Source organism: Oncorhynchus clarkii, chromosome 3 (assembly GCF_045791955.1).
Source record: "Oncorhynchus clarkii lewisi isolate Uvic-CL-2024 chromosome 3, UVic_Ocla_1.0, whole genome shotgun sequence".
Lineage (NCBI taxonomy): Eukaryota > Metazoa > Chordata > Actinopteri > Salmoniformes > Salmonidae > Oncorhynchus > Oncorhynchus clarkii.
In genome coordinates this window covers 78,975,985-78,998,711 of record NC_092149.1, presented here as the reverse complement: position 1 = coordinate 78,998,711, position 22,727 = coordinate 78,975,985, and the positions used below count along the sequence as shown (strand labels likewise).

The 22,727-nt window shown below is 43.0% G+C and overlaps 1 protein-coding gene across 6 annotated transcripts in view; it reads right to left on the bottom strand.

Annotated features, from left to right (window-relative positions):
- Positions 1–22,727, bottom strand: part of LOC139405325 (DDB1- and CUL4-associated factor 6-like) — a 56,322-nt gene that overhangs the window by 21,890 nt on the left and 11,705 nt on the right. For all 6 annotated transcript variants that reach the window (XM_071147711.1, XM_071147712.1, XM_071147713.1 and 3 more), the window contains exons 2-8: positions 16,766–16,827; positions 11,397–11,489; positions 10,025–10,210; positions 9,707–9,820; positions 9,150–9,285; positions 8,093–8,304; positions 5,679–5,772 (exon numbers count right to left, since the gene is read on the bottom strand). In XM_071147711.1, the coding sequence (XP_071003812.1) occupies positions 5,679–5,772; positions 8,093–8,304; positions 9,150–9,285; positions 9,707–9,820; positions 10,025–10,210; positions 11,397–11,489; positions 16,766–16,827 (897 nt within the window). The remainder of the gene's footprint in view (positions 1–5,678; positions 5,773–8,092; positions 8,305–9,149; positions 9,286–9,706; positions 9,821–10,024; positions 10,211–11,396; positions 11,490–16,765; positions 16,828–22,727) is intronic.

Genomic DNA, 22,727 nt, shown 5'->3' with positions numbered 1-22,727 from the left:
TCCAATCACTCAGACATCCAGCACAGCAAACAATCAAATATATTTACAAAAGCCCCTTTTAAAACATCAAAATAATTACCACAGTGGTTATAGAGGGTGCAGCAGTTCAACAACTTTGAGCAAATGTCAGTTGGCTTTTCATAGCTAAGCATTTATAGGTCGAGAGAGAGTCGAAACAGCAGGACCGGGACAAAGTCCACATCCAATGAAATTGTTTCTATTTTATTTTATTAAAAATCAGTGGAAAAACAATTCCACTCAGATTCCCTTTATGGATGGGTGTATCTTTGAATTCGCTGTTGAATGGCCTGCTCCTTCTCCATTTTCGGAACACCAGCCCGCTCCCCCAAAGTGATCGATAGTATATCTCGGCTCGCACTGTGATCCTGAGCTCTCAGGTCCATACAGAGTTATGGTCTTCACTGATCTCACTCTCCGTCAGCTCCATCTGTGGCATTTAGGGGCAGGACTCGGTTGTATACTGATGGTCGTGAGCGCAATTTAGCTGGGCCCCGAGGACCTCTTCTCCACCACAGCACAGGAACACTCTGGCACCCAGGGGTGAGGTTTGTATGCTGTACTAACTGTTCTTTCCTGTTGGTTGAAAACAATTAGGCTATAGTTATATTCAAGAATCACTGCATAAACTAGCATTTGCATGTACCTCCTCTGCCTCCTGCATTTCCTCCAGGATGAAAACATTTGCAAATAGTCTGGGTAGCCATTTGCTAGCTACCCGTCTTGTATATTGTCAACACACACACAGCAAATACAGGGGCATTTATTTATTTTTCAGCAAACATTAGCTATGTCAACTTCAGTCTAGCTAAATGAGGTGGAACTAACAAAACATTACAAAAACAAAATCTGTCAACAAAATGTATTACAGTACTTGACTATCTGAGGTGGAAGCTAGCTACAGTAACTAACGTTATCTGATAACAGCGGTACACTGATAAACTGTGTTCTCATTTTAGTTGCAGTTTAACGTTAGTTGCTTGCAAATGTTATTTGCCGTGAGGGTGTTACACAAAACACTTGAGACGCAATTAACGTTAGCTAGTTATCATCAACTAGAGTCCAGTGACGTCTAACGCTAGCCTCGTCAACAACAGACATGCCTGGTTAAAGTTACCCCTGGCTCCATTGCCTCCTCCATTCAGTCGCTTTTGCTTGACTCCAAAGTCGGCGATGTTGATGATGGACGGCCGGAAACCCCTACACCAGAACCCTCAATTTCAAATGGAGGCGCAAGCAGAGGGCTTCAACATAGGCTTATGACTCCTTTCCATTCAGAAACCCCCGGTTGCCGCATCAAAAGTGCCCTTCGTCGAGAAGTCTGCCTCCGCGAAGTGCTGTCTGCAGGTCCTGCTAGCTCGAGCTGGGACGTCCTTCCTCTTCCGGACATGGAGCCACTTCTTCAAAAGTTGTGTGTCCTTGGGAAGCCGATGGTAGTTTACCGAGGGACCTTTTTTTGGGAGCCAATTCATACAGCCTGGCGCTATACAGTTAATGTTTGAATTACTACTTGTTGTTGCCATCTTCGTTGTCCGCACCTAACACGCTCTTCGAGTCACACTCCACGTACATACATGGTGTATTAGAAGCAAAGTCAATACCACAGACAATTAGATGATTCTGGCCAGTGCCACACTGGCGACAGTCGTTACTATGGTCATTTAAAATGGCGTCCCCATAGCTCAAATAAACCTTATTGGCAATCAAAATACTAAATATAGAGATGTTTTTATGTTAAATGCACATGTTTAGTATTAGTTTATTGACTACATCTCTTTGCTTAGATTTACTTCCTAAAACGTTTCCAGTCCCCATTTTATGCCTTGACATGGACTCAGAACATCCAATGTCGTTGTTTTTCTATGAACAATTGTAATTTTGAGTGTGAAAAGCAAAATAAATCTTAAACCAAGACAAAGAGAAAAAAAAATTACAATTTGGAAGAAAAAAAATATTTAAGGAACCCCCTTAGTTGTTTAATAACCATTATTTTACCAGGTATATTGACAGAAAACTGCACTACTTTCTCTTGTACACTAAGGAGCCAGGGAAGAGTGGCAGGGGAGAGAAGAAGAGAAGAATATGCTTCGTCGCTCGCAGCTGTTCATTCTTCTAAAGTAGCCCTCATGCTAGAAAAATGTTGGAGACTCCTGGTCTAGAGAATCCTTGTGTCACACCCCTGACTGTATGAACAGTGCTGCCTGGGCCAGAATGAGTTAATGATATATCAGGGTATTATTGCTTGCCATATAAGTCCCTCAGTAGTCAACAGCGGACTACCAATCCACTGCATCATCCAGACGTTATAACTGCTGACCTGGTGGGGAAAAAGTTCCCTTCTCCTTATTCTACAATACCTTAACATCGACAAAGGTCTGTGATAGCAAGAGGCAGCTTCATCATAGTCTCAACTGGGCCCGGTATAAGCTGTGCGTCGGTGAGAGCTAAAGCTAACAAGATCCCCATGGACAGAGATAGGCCCCGTTAGCAATGAGAGGCAGTGGCAGGGCACTGTGGGAGAGATTAGAGCTGGAGGAGATGGAGAAGACGTAGAGAGTTATCCGGGTGTGTGTGTGTGTATGTTAGATCCCTCACTTCCAAGGCAGTTATAGTCAATTATCTAATCACTGATCATAATCTTGATGTGATTGGCCTGACTGAAACATGGCTTAAGCCTGATGAATTTACTGTGTTAAATGAGGCCTCACCTCCTGATTACCATATCCCCCGCGCATCCCGCAAAGGCGGGGGTGTTGCTAACATTTTCGATAGCAAATTGCAACTTACAAAAAAAAAAGAAAAAAAAAAAGACTTCTAGTCATGAAATCTATGCAGCCTACTCGATCACTTTTTATAGCTACTGTTTACAGGCCTCCTGTAGTAACTTTAATATTCACATGGAAAAGGCTTTCGACAGTGGGTTTTTTACAACATGTCTCCGGAACCTACTCACTGCCACAGTCATACTCTGGACCTAGTTTTGTCCCATGGAATAAATGTTGTGAATCTTAAATGTTTTTCCTCATAATCCTGGACTATTGCAACAAATAACCTGCTCAGACCCCAACCAAGGATCATCAAAAATCGTGCTATAAATTCTCAGACAACCCAAATATTCCATGATGCCCTTCCAGACTCCCACTGCCTACCAAGGACGTCAGAGGACAAAAATCAGTTAACCACCAAACTCAATTTAACCTTGCGCAATACCCGAGATGCAGTCGCACCCCTAAAAACATTTGTCATAAGAAACTAGCTCCCTGGTATACAGAAAATACCCGAGCTCTGAAGGACGCTTCCAGAAAATTGGAATGGAAATGGCGCCACACCAAACTGGAAGTCTTCCGACCAGCTTGGAAAGACAGTAACGTGCAGTATCGGAGAACCCTCACTGCTGCTCGATCATCCTACTTTTCCAACTTAATTGAGGAAAATAAGAACAATCCAAAATGTATTTTTGATACTGTCGCAAAGCTAACTAAAAAGTACCATTCCCCAAGTGAGGATGGCTTTCACTTCAGCAGTAATAAATTCATCAACTTCTTTGAGGTAAAGATCATGATCATTAGAAAGCAAATTACGAACTCCTCTTTAAATCTGTGTATTCCTCCAAAGCTCAGTTGTCCTGAGTTTGCACAACTCTGCCAGGACCTAGGATCAAGGGAGACACTCGAGTGTTTTAGTACTATATCTCTTGACACAATGATGAAAATAATCATGGCCTCTAAACCTTCAAGCTGCATACTGGACCCTATTCCAACTAAACTGCTGAAAGAGCTGCTTCCTGTGCTTGGCTCTCCTATGTTGAACATAATAAACGGCTCTCTATCCACCGGATGTGTATCAAACTCACTAAAACTGGCAGTAATAAAGCCTCTCTTGTAAAAGCCAAACCTTGACCCAGAAAATATAAAAAACGATTGGCCTATATCGAATCTTCCATTCCTCTCAAAACAAATTTTAAAAAGCTGTTGCGCAGCAACTCACTGCCTTCCTGAAGACAAACAGTGTATATGAAATGCTTCAGTCTGGTTTTAGACTCCATCATAGCACTGAGACTGCACTTGTGAAGGTGGTAAATGACCTGGTAAATGTATGGTAAATGCGTCACAAGACGCAGGCCTCCTAATTGTCCCTAGAATTTCTAAGCAAACAGCTGGAGGGAGGGCTTTCTCCTATAGAGCTCCATTTTTATGGAATGGCCTGCCTACCCATGTGAGAGACTCAGACTCGGTCTCAACCTTTAAGTCTTTACTGAAGACTCATCTCTTCAGTGGGTCATATGATTGAGTGTAGTCTGGCCCAGGAGTGTGAAGGTGAACAGAAAGGCACTGGAGCAACGAACCGCCCTTGCTGTCTCTGTCTGGCCAGTTCACCTCTATCCAATGGGATTCTCTGCCTCTAACCCTATTACAGGGGCTGAGTCACTGGCTTACTGGTGCTCTTCCATGCTTTCCCTAGGAGTCACTGACGTGGTCTTCCTGTCTGGGTTGGCGCCTCCCTTGGGTTGTGCCGTGGTAGAGATCTTTGCGGGCTATACTTGGCCTGGTCTCAGGATGGTAAGTTGGTGGTTGAAGATATCCCTCTAGTGGTGTGGGGGCTGTGCTTTGGCAAAGTGGGTGGGGTTATTTCCTGCCTGTTTGGCCCTGTCCGGGGGTATCATCGGATGGGGCCACAGTGTCTCCTGACCCCTCCTGTCTCAGCCTCCAGTACCTATGCTGCAGTAGTTTATGTGTCGGGGGCTAGGGTCAGTCTGTTATATCTGGAGTATTTCTCCTGTCTTATCCGGTGTCCTGTGTGAATTTAAGTATGCTCTCTCTAATTCTCTCTCTTGGAGGACCTGAGCCCTAGGACCATGCCTCAGGACTACCTGGCATGATGACTCCTTGCTGTCCCCAGTCCGTGCTGCTGCTCCAGTTTCAACTGTTCTGCCTGCGGCTATGGAACCCTGACCTGTTCACCGGACGTGCTACCTGTCCCAGACCTGCTGTTTTCAACTCTCTAGAGACAGCAGGAGCGGTAGAGATACTCTCAATGATCGGCAATGAAAAGCCAACTGACATTTACTCCTGAGGTGCTGACCTGTTGCACTCTTGACAACTACTGTGATTATTATTATTTGACCATGCTGGTCATTTATGGAAATTTGAACATCTTGGCCATGTTCTGTTATAATCTCCACCCGGCACAGCCAGAAGAGGACTGACCATCCCTCATAGCTGTTCCTAGGCCGTCATTGAAAATAAGAATTTGTTCTTAACTGACTTGCCTAGTTAAATAAAGGTAAAAAATAAAATAAATAAAAAATTGCCTGGTTCCTCTCTAGGTTTCTTCCTAGGTTTGGGCTTTTCTAGGGAGTTTTTCCTAGCCACCGTGCTTCTACACCTGCATTGCTTGCTGTTTGGGGTTTTCTGTACAGAACTTTGCGATATCAGCTGATGTAAGCAGGGCTATATAAATACATTTGATTTGATACATAGGTGTGTGTGAATAAGACAAAGCGTGAGTGTGAGAGAGAAAGTGTTTTTTTTGTTTTTCTTTACTAATAGAGCCTAATGGAATTGAAATTTGGAAGGAGAGGGAGAGAGACAGGAGGCAATAGAGAAGAAAGGGAATAAGTGAGAAAATGTGTGTGTGTGTAAGATTCTGTGTACTCTTACCGTCCCGCTCTCTCTCGCTCTCAGGACGAGCTCGTGGACCGGTGTCAGACCAGTCACCTCGTAAACGAAGACGCTTCACTGGGGGTTGCCGCAGCTGTGGACACACACACAAAACATAAAAAAACATGCTGTCAAGTCTAAGCACAGTTAAAAATAGCATGCAAAACATGGCACAGTCCCTGTCCTATTTTAGTACCCCCCCACACACTCCGCTCTCTGCACTACAGTCCCTGTTACTGTCCTATTTAGTACACACACACACACACACACACCTCTCTCTCTGCACTACACACTTTCCTCTGGCCGTCTCCAACACACAGGACAACAGGCTTAGAGCCAGGGAACTGGTCACCCAACACAGGTGCCTCTGCTCCTCCCCTGGGCACAGAACGAGAGGGGGACAGCCAGCTTCAGTGGAGAGAGAGAGATTTAGAACATGGAAGAGAATGAGAACAACTTCCACTGAGACCAGAGATAGAGAATGACAACTGCATAGAGAGAGAGAGACAGAGGTGGGGCAGCTAAAGAGAGAGAGAGAACAAGAAAGGTGAGATGGTGAGAGGGCTGAAGGGGGGAGAAAGCGAACTCGAGCTCAAGCAGGGTCGCAGGAGTAACAAGATGATGGGTAAAGAAGGAAATAGAAAGGAGTGAGAGCGATGGAGGGCCCAGAAGAGAGAGAAAGAGGAAAGGCAAACTCCTTGGCAGGCCCTACAGTCCCCGTCCTGGTCTATTTTGGTGGGGTGGTTGGCGGAATATTGCCAGCGCCAGGCACTGTATTTGGAAAGGTATGTGGGAGCAGAGCTGGGTGAAACCAGACACAGCTGAACACACTATTCGACCGTGATCCAGCACATTTCTTACACACCCCCACACCTTCCTCTCTGCTGGCATTTAGTGTCCCCCCCCTCCCTTTTCCCTCACCCCCTTCTCTCCACTAAATTGAATTATCCCGCTCAAACTTTCTTCCTCCTCCTCTTCCTCTCTCCTCCCCCTGACCTCTCAGGGTCATTGGGTCATCTCAGTGCACCACCAGCAGCCACCACACAACACATTGACAGGAGATGCCCTGAGAGCACTTCCACCACACAACACATTAACAGGAGATGCACTGAGAGCACTTCCACCACACAACACATTGACAGGAGATGCCCTGAGAACACTTCCACCACACAACACATTAAACAGGACATGCACTGAGAGCACTTCCACCACACAACACATTAACAGGAGATGCCCTGAGAACACTTTAGTTGTAAGAGCTGCTCCACACAAAGCCAGCTGTCTGAGAGTGCAGGAGTAGCTTACATTAGAGACCTGCAGTATGTCTGTCTAGCCATATGTTTGTTTCTGCTCCCAGGAATGTCCCATATGGACAACAAACATGGTACTGTGATACAATCCCACAATAACTCATGTAATGGACCAATCATGTTTTTAATACAGAGACTGTATGGAAAAAAACCACTGAAGTACATATACACCAATGACTGTAGATATGACATGGAAAAAGTTATTGCTCACGTGACACCATTCATTCCTATGAAGACTCAATAGCTCACTTAAGCCAAATTAAGTCAATAGCTCACTTAAGCCAAATTTAGTCGGTTAAGAGGGCCTCTCATGGATACAACTTGTGCTGTTTGAGCTCACAGAGAGATATCATTTGAGCTACTCCAGGAAGTGAAGTTGCAGGATAGATCAGTGCTGCCCCTTCTCATTGAGGAACTAATTTGAAGGTCGACCGGAATATTGCAGGCTGCCACTATCAACTAAATGATCCTTATAACTTATTGTGTGTGATAAATCCGTTCAAATGCATACATCTGCTGTATTAGAAGCAATTATTAGTACCATGATTGTCTTCGAAACATTGTTTCATTTACGCCAAGATTGACCACGAAGACTGCCATTCACTATAATTGGGGAGGTCCTGTTTTCTGCAAAAAAATGCCTGTGTACCGCAGGTGGCCTTGAACTTCCGTGGCTTCAATGAGTGGAGGCAGTCATTCTCGCCTGGTATACACAGACTTACACAGTGCACACACACACACGTATCCTAGCCTGACTGTGTGTGCAGTAGTCTTTTCCCTGTGCTCCCCTGAGGCCTGTTCTCACTGCAGCACAGTGTGGCTCTCAGTGACCAGCACTCACCCTGCCTGCCTGCCGTTTCATTGTACCGCATTCACAGATGGTACCCAACAGTAACAGACTCAACCAGCTATACTCACCCCCGACACTGCAAGTATGCACAATGACAATTTATGATATGCACACAAAAGTGTGGTTATACAAGATACATATTTTGTTTATGGAGAAACTGTCCAAACCAAATTTCTCAATTCCGTTTGCATAGAGAAGCATACACCTCATATTTATCTCAAATCACAATGGTGGCGCCTCTGCCACCCTCTCACCTCCTCCCTCCTCTCCTCGGACGGACCCTTCAGCTCTCGGGCCTGGTCATTATTGGGGTCAAACAGGTAGACGTAGTCTGAAGAGTAGCTGACCAACACCTCCTGTCCGTCCCCGCTGTAGCAGAGTGAAGTCACACGACACGACTTGTTGGACAGGTGGGCCGGAACGAAGCGCACACACATGCCCGTCGTTCCACGGCCCATGTAGTTCCCTGGGAGGGGGGGGTTTAGTGAGACAGTCAAAGGCAAGCAATGGGGAATGACATAGGGCAGAGTTGAGTGAGTAGTAGTAGTAAGTCATTAATAGCGTAACTTAAAATTCACTTGTTTGATCAAGTTGGCTCCAGAATCTGATCCAAGGTCAGTTTTGCATTTCTCTTCCCGAAGGGTTAAGGCTTTGGTAGGACGAACTGATCCTAGAATGTGTTTCTCAACACTTTAACAATAATGTGGATGCTACTATGATTACGGATAGTCCTGAATGAATCGTCAATAGTGATGAGTGAGAAAGTTCGAGACGCACAAAAATCATACCCCCATGACATGCTAACCTCTCAACATTACAATAACAGAGGAGGTTAGCATTTCTGGGGGGGGATGATAATTATGCGTCTAACTTTCTCACTCATCATTATTGACGCTTCATTCAGGACTATCTATAATCATGGTAGCATCCACATTATATGTTGAAGCGTTTGAAAACATATTATATTTTTATTTACAATAAAAGTGACTCCAAAATGACACTACATTATTTACCATTCATTTCTATTGGGCACTACCTTTGTTCCCCTAAAATGTAGGGACTATGTTCAACATTTCTAAACGTTCACCCGATATGGATGAAAATACCCTCAAAAGAAAGCACTTTAACCTCATAGTCATTGTATCATTTCAAATCCAAAGTGCTGGAGTACAGAGCCAAAACAAAACAAAAAAGAATGTGTCAGTGTCCCAATACTTACTGAGCTCACTGTATCTACTGATCGAAATTCAGACAACAAAGACAGACAGACAGACCGGGAGAGCTACATGAGAGGACAGAGATGGTTGTTACCTGTAGCCCTGGTGCCCAGCATGCGTCTGTCATAGATGCGTACGGAGCTGTCAGAGCAGCCCACCGCCAGGTAATAGGGCACCAGCGGACTGATGGAGATAGACGTCGCCGCCCGCCGACAGTTGATCAGGATGTCCTGGTGAGAGGAAGAGACAGTAAACAACAACACCATCACCACCACCGTGGGCTAAAAATCAGGAAAACTGGAAAAGGGGGTGATATATTATTTAAAAACTATAGAAAATAAGCAGATTTATTATTTATTTCATCTTTATTTAACTAGGCAAGTCAGTTAAGAACAAATTCTTATTTACAATGACGGCCTACCACGGCCTAACCCGAATGACGCTGGGCCAATTGTGCGCTGCCCTATGGGACTCCCAATCACGGACGGTTGTGATACAGAATATGCCGACTTTACAATACAGGTCAAAAAATAGATCAAAAGTTAGAGAAAAGTCTTGATTGGTGTTCTTTGGTTGATGGTTTTATGTTCAAAATCAATACAAATTTAGATTTAGAAAAATAAACATTGATTTATTTCCCTCCTTCCTTACATCTTTGCAGTCCTCTTTAGTACAGCTGGTCTTTGTGCGCAGGTCAAACCAGCGCACGGTACCGTCCTCCCCACACGACAGGAACGTATAGGGGTCGTTGGGTACCGTCATAATCTAAAAGGAGAACAGGAGGAGGAGAGTGCAGCAAGAGGTGAAGGGAAAGAGGGAGGGAGGAATGAAAATGTGAAGCAAAAAAATAAACATTTGGGTAGCTCCCCATTTTCAAATCAGCCACACACACACACACACACACACAAAAAAAAAAAAGATTTCCAACATCCTGGTACAAACAAGTTGAGAAACGCTTGTGTACAGTACCTCGTAGGCTGTTCCGTAGTGGCAGGTGAACTGGCACTGCCGGTTGATGTCGGGGCTCTTCTCTGTGTGGGTGTAGTAGATGATACCATCCCCAGAGCACGAGATGATCTGCTGGTCACTGGTCTGAGGCATGAACTTAGCACTGAAGATGTTCGCCCGGTGACCCGACCGTATGGTTGCCTTGACCTGAGGAGAGTTCCAGAGAGGAGTGTGTGTGTAGCGAGTTGCAGGTGTTTATGTATGTGTTCGATTCTATCGGTGCATCTCCCTCCATTGGTATCCTCTACATTTGCATTGAAGACTCCTGGGATGAGTTGCTCCTTCTTCTGACTAAAAGAAAACCTTGGTTCTACTCTCCCATGCTTCGTCAAATTACGTCAACTCAAATCACCAAAAAACATTCTGATCAGTTGAACTGTGTCCATCCTTTTTTTACCAGGTAAGTTGACAGATAACATTCTCATTTATGGCAATGACCTGGGGAACAGTTACAGGGGATAGGAGATCAATGAGCCAATTAGAAGCTGGGGATGATGAGGTGGCCGTGATGGTATCAGGGCCAGATTAGGAATTTCACCAAGACACCAGGGTTAACACACCTACTCTTACGATGTGTCATGGGATCTTTACTGACCACAGAGAGTCAGGAGACCTGTTTAACGTCCCATCCGAAAGACTGCACCCTATACAGGGCAATGTCCCCAATCACTGCCTTGAAATAGTGTCTCCTGCTGGCCCTCCAGCACCACTTACAGTAGCATCTGGTCTTCCATCTAGGACCAACCCTGCTTAGCTTCAGAGGCAAGCCAGCAGTGGGATACAGGGTGGTGCTGCTGACTGAGATGCTTAATCAAATGTAAATTATTGGACAAGATTGTAAAATAGAAGAGGGTATACATGATGTATAGCCAGCCGGGCACTGAAAAAAATCCTACGATAATCCAAAGCACCCAATTAACCAAGGTCATGTTCCACATCAACACCAGAGACCGAGAGGTTGGATCAGCAATTGTTCATTTTCAGAATCTCTCAACAGCCTATTTCTTTGACTGTTGTTAAGCTGATGGGAGGTTTATAGACGTCTACTCACTGTCAGTGTTTTTCTCTGTCCGTCTTTATCGGAGATAAAGATCTTTCAGTAGGTAAGTTCTCCTCCATATAATGAGCACTATCTACACATCCAATCCATTATAATTTCACCCCAGGTCGACCATGTAACGGTGTAATAAAAACAGGATGTTGGTGATGTAAGGTCATATGTTTGAATGAATAATCTGTTTTGTGTTTCCAACCTAACCTGCACACTTTTATTATCACATCTTTTTTTAACTAAAATCATCTTTTTTTAACTAAAATCTGACTAACACCTTACCTTTCTGTTGTATGGGTTTGTGATGACCAGGTTGGTATCGTCCGACCCTGACAAGATGTACTCCCCGGTATCGTTCCAGGATATAGTATTGACCTGATTGGGACAAAATACAGTGTGAGTTCACTCTTGGCCTCAGCACATAATAATAATACTGAAAACAGCTTTTTGTCTACAACTGTGAAATTCCTAACCCAATCTAAGGTGTAACATCAAAGCGTCACCGTCCCTCGGTCAAATAGTAACCGGGTGAAAGTTCACCAAATGAGAAACAAACAATTCTGAACAAAAGCATAAAACACAACATTTAAAGTATTGGTCCCATGTTTCATGAGCTGAAATAAAAGATCACAGACATTTTCCATATGCACAAAAAGCTTCTTTCTTGAAGACAAATTTGTGCAAAAATCTTCACATTTGTTTATATCCCTGTTAGTGAGCATTTCTCATTTGCCAAGATAATCCACCCACCTGACAGGTGTGGCATATCAAGAAGCTTGATCATGGGGACAAAAGGCCACTTTAAAATGTGAAGTTTAGTTAAACAACAATGCCCCCGATGTCTCAAGTTGAGGGAGTGTGCAATTGGCATGCTGACTGCAGGAATGTCCCCCAGAGCTGTTGCCAGAGAACTGAATGTTAATTTCTCTACCATAAGCCGCCTCCAACGTCGTTTTAGAGAATTTGGCAGTATGTCCAAACTTTCCTCACAACCACAGACGCCGTGTAACCACGCCAGCCCAGGACCTCAACTTTCGGCTTCTTCACCTGCGGGATCATCTGAGACCAGCCACCCGGACAGCTGATGAAACTGTGGGTTTGCACAACCGAATAATTTCTCCACAAACTGTCAGAAACCTTCTCAGGGAAGCTCATCTGTGTGCTCGTCGTCCTCAACAGGGTCTTGACCTGACTGCAGTTCGGCATCGTAACCAACTTCAGTGGGAAAATGCTCACCTTTGATGACCACTGCCATATTGGAAAAGTGTGCTCGTCACAGATGAATCCCGGTTTCAACTGTACAGGGCAGATGTGGGCGAGCGGTGTGCTGATATCAACGTTGTGAACAGACTGCCCCAAGGTGGCGGTGCGGTTATGGTATGGGCAAGCAAAAGCTACGGATAATGAACACAATGACATTTTAATCAAGGCAATTTGAATGCACAGAGCTACTGTGACGAGATCCTGAGGCCCACTGTCGTGCCATTCATCCACCGCCATAACCTCATGTTTCAGCATGATAATGCATGGCCTTGCATAATGCATGTCGCAAGGATCTGAACACAATTCCTGGAAGCCTGCATACTGACCAGACATGTCACCCATTGAGCATGTTTGGGATGCTCTGGATCAACGTGTACGACAGCGCGTTCCAGTTCCCGCCAAATATCCAGCAACTTCGCACAGCCATTAAAGAGGTTAAAACATTCTACAGGCCACAATCAACAGCCTGATCAGCTCTATGTGAAGGAGATGTGACGCGCTGCATGACGAAAATGGTAGTCACACCAGATAGTGACTGCTTTTCTGATCCACGCCCCTACTTTTTTGAAGGTATCTGTGACCAGTCATGTGCAATCCATAGAAGTCGGGTCTAGTGAATTGATTTCAATTGACTGATTTCCCTATATGAACTGTAACTCAGAAAAATCTTTGCAAATTGTTGCATGTTGCGTTTATATTTTTGTTCAGTGTACAATGGAACATTCTATATCTGCAACACAGAGCACACATTTCGTGCCCTTCTCTAGGCGCCGTGTCTTTGCGACCGTAGATCAATAATTCATTAAGTTCCCCAGCAGAGTTTAATACACTCTCCTCCCTCTATTTCTAGGGCGAGTCCGATCAGCGTGCAACAAGGTTGGTCACACAATCCCTCTTCATTGCCAAACCCAACTGGAACCCTTCTCCCCCTCCACCCCCCACCTAACCATTCCCAAATAGTCTTTCTGGGTGATTTAATCTCCATGTGATCCCCGGTCATGATTTACTGTCCTTCCCTTGTCGAGCAGCTTTAAAAAAACACTGTAAATGTTATTGCATTTTTCACAGAACGACTGTCATTTCAGAGAAACTGCTCGCATCACGGTCTGAGAAAATACATTAGCTTAATAAGAGTGGTCTGTTACATGCTGAAAAGAACACACGTGCTGTAATTAGAGCTATGCTGGCTGGTTTATATTAGAAATAGACAGACAGACACAAAAGGGGAAGTCACTATATGTGGGGCATGATGTCATGCATGCATTGGAAACAGACAAATTATAGGTTACTGATAAAGAACGCTGAAGTCTCTCCCAAGGGGGTAAGAAGACAGAGTGCATGTTTTCCTGTAGTCACCCCTCTGCTAACACTGTGTTTCAGTAGTTGCCAGGACAACACAGGCATGCTAGGAAAGGCTATACTGCTGTTCACCCATATCCCCTTAGAAAAGGACAACATTTCATGTTTCAGAAAAGTATTGTATAAACGTAGGCCTAGATTGTGTAATAAATATGCTATACACTGAAAAACCTGTCACGTTCATATCATTGGTAGTATCATATTTTTATCTTGCATATTCAATTTCTTCAGGCCTTGCATTGTGGTAAGTGGAGGTTGTTGCTAACATGAAACTGAGGAGATCATTATCATCACTATGACCACAACCACCATCTTTTATGTTCGAGCAGACTGTAGCTTGACCCGAATACTGACCTATCCCATCACCTGCAGCACTCATTATTCAGCCCGTTGTGTTGTATACTGATCCTACTGAAGAAATTCGGCTTGTCACCAAAAGCACTCACAAACTTCTACAGATGCACAATCGAGAGCATCCTGGCAGGCTGTATCACCGCCTGGTACGGCAACTGCTCCGCCCTCAACCGTAAGGCTCTCCAGAGGGTAGTGAGGTCTGCACAACGCATCACCGGGGGCAAACTACCTGCCCTCCAGGACACCTACACCACCCGATGTTACAGGAAGGCCATAAAGATCATCAAGGACATCAACCACCCGAGCCACTGCCTGTTCACCCCGCTATCATCCAGAAGGCGAGGTCAGTACAGGTGCATCAAAGCTGGGACCGAGAGACTGAAAAACAGCTTCTATCTCAAGGCCATCAGACTGTTAAACAGCCACCACTAACATTGAGTGGCTGCTGCTAACACACTGACACTGACACTGACTCAACTCCAGCCACTTTAATAATGGGAATTGATGGGAAATGATGTAAATATATCACTAGCCACTTTAAACAATGCTACCTTATATAATGTTACTTACCCTAGATTATTCATCTCATATGCATACGTATATACTGTACTCTATATCATCGACTGCATCATTATGTAATACATGTATCACTAGCCACTTTAACTATGCCACTTTGGTTACATACTCATCTCATATGTATATACTGTACTCGATACCATCTACTGTATCTTGCCTATGCTGCTCTGTACCATCACTCATTCATATATCCTTATGTACATATTCTTTATCCCCTTACACTGTGTATAAGACAGTAGTTTTGGAATTGTTAGTTAGATTACTTGTTGGTTATTACTGCATTGTCAGAACTAGAAGCACAAGCATTTTGCTACACTCGCATTAACATCTGCTAACCATGTGTATGTGTGACAAATACAATTTGATTTGATTTGATACTTGACAGCACTCTGTAGGAATACTGTGTGTCTGTGTCTAGGTCAGAGTCCTTATGCCACCCAGACCACTCAGTGTGCCCCCTGGCTGAACAGGTCCTCCCCTCCCCAGCCTCAACTCAACCCGACACAACCTGGCCCTTCAGAGTCAGACTAGCCTCATTCTGAATAAGTCTGAAACCAAACTCTACAGTAGCTTTTTCCCTTAGCCCCAAGCCCCTGGGACTTGTGATGCAGATCTATAGAAAGTGGATAGAAGTGCGCAGCAAGATGTCACAAGCTTCCCCTAAATCCACTTTAGAAATTCAGGTCTGAATATGCCTACAGCAAGGAGTAGGAACAAGGAGTAAGGGTCTGTTTAAGAACTGGGTCTTTTAGTGAAGTGTAATAACAGCCTAAATGACAATACATGATGTATTATGCTACTCTTTATCCCTTTACACTTGTGTGTATAAGGTAGTAGTTTTGGAATTGTTAGTTAGATTACTCGTTGGTTATTACTGCATTGTTGGAACTAGAAGCACAAGCATTTCGCTACACTCGCATTAACATCTGCTAACCATGTGTATGTGACAAATAAATTTGATTTGATTTGATCCACTACTTTGATCCAGTACTGTACAGTAATGTTATCTACAGAGTAGATCAAGCCTACACGTAATCTCTTCCAACATCTCCTGCAATAAAGGTCATTGCTGGGATTTGGGGAACTGAAAAGTGATGGGCCACCAGCATTAACGCAACATCATGTCACTCGTAATAGCCTAATAGGCGTTGTGAGTCAGAATGGCACTAGTAACACATGTTGGAGGGCAATTCTTCCTCGATCACTTCCTGTTGATGGAAAACAGGGGTTGACAACTCAAGTGGCTTCAGGTATCCAAGATGAGACAGACAGGTCCTCACGGAGAAAGAGAGCGGATGGCGATTCAGTAAGCGGATAGACATTAAAAAATTTAAAAAAAATAAATAAATTGGCTTCCTTACGTCTCCTTTGCATCCTTCATATGCACTGATAAGGACTTGGTAGGTGGGAGCGATGACAAACTCTTTCAAGCTACTGGTCTGAGAGAATACGCAATTTGACAGAACTCGCTCGGACGATTATCTGAATGTAGCCTACAAGCAGGGAATGTGGCAGGAAGTTGTACGAGGGGATTCCATAAGGAATACATTTAGTTTGTATTATACATGTCACGCCCTGACCCTAGATTGCTTTGTATGTTTCTATTTTTCGTTTGGTCAGGGTGTGATGTGGGTGGGTATTCTATGTTGTATGTCTAGGAGTTGTGTTTCTATGTTTAGGCCTGGTATGGTTCCCAATCAGAGGCAGCTGGTTATCGTTGTCTCTGATTGAGAACCATACTTAGGCAGCCTGTTTTCCCACTATGGGTGTGGGTAGTTGTTTTCTGTTGTGTGTCTTTTATCATTTCTCTCTTTATTTTCCTCGAACCAACTGAACAGACAGGACGAGAAGGACAGAATCCTTGACCCAAACCAGCATCAGGCAGTTTAAAGTTGTTGTGCAGTGGTTGAAGGAGTGACTGGCAGTGACTGACAGAGTGGGGAGAGTGACGTGCACAGAGTACACCACAGCCGCACAGAGTACACCATTAGCCGCACAGAGTACACCAGTGCCGCACAGAGTACACCAGTGCCGCACAGAGTACACCACAGCCGCACAGAGTACACCACAGCCACACACGGTGGGTAACGCATACTCACACAGCCATCGTGAACATTGAGTGTCGCTTCGAGTTTCAGCCGCTGGACAAATTCTCTTCTCCCTGTGCAGAAACAGAAGAAATACCTTATTAGCAAGTCACAATTGTTACCACGATATGTTACTTTCATAGATCATTGGACTACTTCAGTCAGCATTCAAACGCATTGATGAAATTCAAGTCAACAAGGGCATCATCAACTAGGGTAAATTACATAGAAATGGCCAAACATACCATGGAGTTCCTAATTAAATTGATAGAGGGGTTATGTCATTAACCCTCAAAGTTCAGTAATGAGGCGAAAATGGCAGCCATCTTGGTCAGGGAGAAATGCAAAATCAGTCTAATTGGAATGAATGGCAGTAGAGGCAAAGGTGATGCATTTCCTGCTTTTACTTATGCAGGAAACATAAAGTAGGGCATGTGATGTATCAGCAATTGTGTAATGGAACTATAGTCAACTTAAAATATTGTAATATAATACAGTTTATACAGGTTTTATATCAATTCTGAATAAATAGCCTGAAGAATATATGTAAATGGACATAAATGACTCAATGTGTTTTCTTGTAAAGCTGTGAGTGCTATTATATGATACAATATCATTACTTGTTGCATTTACAACTTGTCTTAGGTCCTATCAACTGATTTGAGCCAGTGTATGGCTGTGGAATGTTGGCAGTTAATTTGAAAAATATATGGAATCATTCATCTAAAACTGTCTGCCTAGCTAGCGAACACACAGTGCAGATACATTCATTCATTCACATTCATTATTTTACACAATATCTTATTACAACATTGGCAGGCAAACCATGGTTGGCAAACTCCCTGACCAACATGGCGGACCGTTGGACCATCATAAGGAAGGTTAATTTCCATTCTAGTACTCTGATTCCTAATTATATGGGCAATACCCTAGAACAGAAATTTTGGAACCATTTATAAGTAGAGGTCGACCGATTAATCGGAATGGCCAATCAATTAGGGCCGTTTTCAAGTTTTCATAACAATCGGAAATAGGTATGTTTGGACACCGATTTGGCCAATTTTTTAAAATATTTTTTATTACACCTTTATTTAACTAGGCAAGTCAGTTAAGAACACATTCTTATTTTCAATGACGGCCTAGGAACGGTGGTTAACTGCCTTGTTCAGGGGCAGAACGACAGATTTTTACCATGTCAACTCCGGGATTCAATCTTGCAACCTTACACTTAACTAGTCCAAGGCGCTAACCACTTGCCTCTCATTGCACGCCACCAGGAGCCTGCCTGTTACGCGAATGCATTAAGTAGCCAAGGTAAGTTGCTAGCTAGCATTAAACTTATCTTATAAAAAAAACAATCAATCAAATATAAATCACTAGTTAACTACACATGGTTGATGATATTACTAGTTTATCTAGCGTGTCCTGCGTTGCATATAATCGATGCAACGCAGGAGGATGATTTAACAAAAGTGCATTTGCGAGAAAACAAAGCACAATTGTTGCACGACTTTACCGAACCATAAACACCAATGCCTTTCTTAAAATCAATACACATAAGTATATATTTTTAAACCTGCATATTTAGCGAAAAGAAATCCAGGTTAGCAGGCAATATTAACCAGGTGAAATTGTGTCACTTCTCTTGCATTCTTTGCACGCAGAGTCTGGTATAGAGAGAAATAGTCCTATAAATACTATATTAACTACAACCCAAAACCTCTTACCTTGGAATATTTAAGTCTCATATTAAAAGGAACCACCAGCTTTCAGATGTTCTCATGTTCTGAGCAAGGAACTTAAACGTTAGCTTTTTTACATGGCACATATTGCACTTTTACTTTCTTCTCCAACACTTTGTTTTTGCATTATATAAACCAAATTGAACAGGTTTCATTATTCATTCGAGGCTAAATGGATTTTTATTGATGTATTATATTAAATTAAAATAAGTGTTCATTCAGTATTGTTGTAATTGTCATTATTTCAAATAAATAATTATGTATATTTTTTTTTTATAAAATAAAAATTGTCCGAATAATCGTTATCGGCTTTTTTTTGGTCCTCCAATAATCGGTATCGGTGTTGAAAAATCATAATCCTCTATTTATAAAGGGTCTATTTTGTTTTGTAATAGTTTCTTTTCCTGCCTCTGCTCTTAGTATTTAATGAGGGAGAATTAAAACGTTACGTTAGAATCGTTGTAGTCAATCTTTCCATAGCTTATAATGTATTACTCATCTTGAGGAAGCATCCCTTGCATCTGCCGTCACCGTCACAGGGATAGGGGATCAAATGAGCAGGCTGCCTACACTGGCTACCCTGTCGTCAAATAGACTGTCATTAATAAAGGTTTGGCAGTCGGCTATTTTATGAGTAAACTTGCTCCCAAGCCTACAATGTACTGTATTAGGCTAGGCTAGATTCAGGTTCTAAAATACATCACCTTACCTTAAAGTATTAAACTTGCTTCAGAAAAAACATTGCGAGAGAATTCATGCCATTTGACCCTGTCAGGTAAAGAGATGACAGTCTAGAATCTAATAAGCATTCCAGGTATTCTGCATGAATGTAGAGGGCATGGGAGAGGAAGGCCTTAGTTCCATCATCCACTTTGACAGACTACTGTGCATTGACAGTGCAAGGCCACTGTCACTTCCCCCTCATTCCTTTGCTGATAGGCCTTGTCAAAAGGCAAAGTAGACCGTCATTAACACTATGGCCTGCCTCTGTAACCTAGCGTGCCTCGGTGCCGGTCCTGAAATGCTAACGAAATTACGCTGAATGCTAAACAAACAAAAATAAGATTTCATTTTAAAAACCATACAACTCTATGCACAATGATTATTTGGAACAATTTACACAGTATACAAATAAAATATATAAAACATTTCCTGGAAAAACTGTGCAGATGTAAAGTTTGGTAACAGAATTACGGTAAAATCTCCCTCATTATTATTTTACCAAACGTTGTATCTGCACAGTTCTTCCTGTAAATATGTTTTTATAAATATTCAGTGGAAATTGTTAAAAAGTAGTCCTAGTGCATATAGTTGTATCGTTTGTTACACTTTGAAATCAATGTTTTTTGTTTGGTATACATTTTCAAGTGAAGAATCTGGAGTCTCAACGTAATTCCGTTATCATGGAATTGCCCTCATAGAAACAATGACACTACGTGTATGGGGCCGCCTGGCCAGATTAAATTGGACTGTCCCGTTCAATAAGAGAGAGACGGGTAAATAAATAGGCAAGATGATAAATAAATAAACAAACAAAACAAGCCAATGCTCTGTAATCGTATTGAAGTCTGAGCTCCAAAGTTAGTAAGTGCATTCAAGGCACAATATCAGCTTTTGTTCTACAGCTGGGTTCTAGCGCATTGCTGTTCAAATCAAAACAAAGTGCCTGACTATATCAATATTCCAAGTTGCCATACACACCCACACCCCTCTGACATATTCTTTTCACAGCCAATACATTTTGAGAGTGTTGAGGAATAGATTCAATCAACAGAGCTCCTCCCAGGTCAGTGACGTCCTCAAAAACAAGCCTGAAAGCTTGCCATTCGACTGTAACACTTTCTCGAAGCAACAGCTTCGGATGCAGCAATATCATGCTTTTTCAACATTGGAGAAGTGGAATATTGAAGACTTGAGAAGACGGCTCAAAACAGCTATTCAACACAATAGGCAGAGAGGTCTCCATTGTAGCCGTATTCCCTCCTTTGCCTTTCAACCTTCCGATATTTAAAGTCAAACATCCAAAAAGAGCAAGACAACAGACCAAAATGTCACTTCCCCATCATTCCTTTGCCGATAGGCCTTGGTCATGAGAAAGTAGCATGATGATTATGATGATGATTGAATTAGCATATTTAGCTGAAACCATGTCAATTGATCTCACTAAATCTCATGGGTGAAGAGGACTGTGCAAAATAGCCTTAAATGTTCTATGATTAGGCCCAACTCTCCCTTGAAGTATATTTCTGGCCTTTGTTGAGATCTATATTCCACAAATGGAATACTAGCCCTCCTTCCACAGTGCTAAATTTAGCCTCTTACTGGTGTGATTACATGCTAGAGTCTCTCCGGTCATTTGACAATGACAGCTCTACCAACACACCCAGCCTAGTCAAGCTAAATGTAGCGCTAAGCTAAATGCAGTGCTATGCTAGCCCAATCCATAAACCACCTGCCCCACACCTGGGCCTGCTAATCCTCATTCAAGTTAGGTTAACTTGGCCACAGATAGAAAAGGTTAATTCAGCATACCAGTAGCCCCAGATAGCATGCACGGTATATATCCTATAGCAGGGCTGTTCAATGACTGTCCTGGAGGGTAAAAACACTTCTGTTGGTCATCCCCTCCTTCTAAATCAGTGACTGATTCAGACATCGGACACCAGGTGAGTGCAATTAACTACAAGGTAGCCTCCCACCTGGCGTTTCCTCTCGCGTGAGCGTGCTTTTCCCACATGCGCCAACGGTTCCTCCATATTATCTGGCATGCTCATGCGAGAGACGGAACAGCTGGCTCTGGTCTACTTATTGTCCCCACTGCGACCAGAAAAAAACTGCCAGTAAGAAGTCTTGCCCTGGGGAAACCCTCCGCAAGGCAGGGGCAAAAAGTAGACTAGGTTGGTCCCACCCCGATCAGAAAAAAATCAGGGAGTGGAATGTCTCGCTTTCAATACTGTCTCTGCTTAAACCACTGGTGTGGATAGAGATGTCTGCTAATATTTGCATCCTATCAGTAACTGAGACTGTCTGGGACGGTTTGAAGATGGCTGATATCCTGAATGGCCTGGTCAGCACTTAGTGTCTGTCATTTCCATTATGTTTATGAGAGCAGAGGCATCTTTGAGTCAATATCACAAAGGATACAATGAACATAGCTTGTTGCTACACACTGCGCGGTGGTTGATACTGTAGCTTTTCAAGCATGTTGTAGGCCGAATTGTTATTCATCTTTGGGGAACAGAGGATTTGAAACCTGCAGAAGATCACACCTCTAGATGTCTCTTAAAGCAACTTCCTCACTACTGACTAGAGGTCGACCGATTAATTAGGGATGATTTCAAGTTTTCATAACAATCGGAAATCGGTATTTTTGGACACCGATTTTTTACTTTTTTTATTTCATCTTTATTTAACTAGGCAAGTCAGTGAAGAGCACAGTCTTATTTTCAATGATGGCCTAGGAACGGTGGGTTAACTGCCTTGTTCAGGGCAGAACGACAGATTTTTACCTTGTCAGCTCCGGGATTCAATCTTGCAATCTTACGGTTAACTAGTCCAACGCTCTAACCACCTGCCTTACATTGAACTCCACGAGGAGCCTGCCTGTTACGCGAATGCAGTAAGAAGCCAAGATAAGCTGCTAGCTAGCGTTAAAAACTTATCTTATTAAAAAAAACAATCCATCAACCAATCATAATCACTAGTTAACTACACATGGTTGATGATATTACTAGTTTATCTAGCGTGTCCTGCGTTGCATATAATCGATGCGGTGCGTATCGTTGTTCCAATGTGTACCTAACCATCAATGCATTTCTTCAATACACAAGTATATATTTTTAAACCTGCATATTTAATTAATATTGCCTGCTAACATGAATATATTTTAACTAGGGACAATGTGTCACTTCTCTTGCAACAGTGTCAGGGTATATGCAGCAGTTTGGGCCGCCTGGCTCGTTGCGAACTGTGTGAAGATCTTCCTAACAAAGACAGACAACGTCGCCCAACGGGGGATGATTTAACAAAAGCGCATTTGCGAAAAAAAGCACAATCGTTGCATGACTGTACCTAACCATAAACATCAATGCCTTTCTTAAAATCAATACACAGAAGTATATATTTTTAAACCTGCATATTCAGCTAAAGGAAATCCAAGTTAGCAGGCAATATTAACCAGGGGAAATTGTGTCACTTCTCTTGCACGCAGAGTCAGGGTATATGCAACAGTT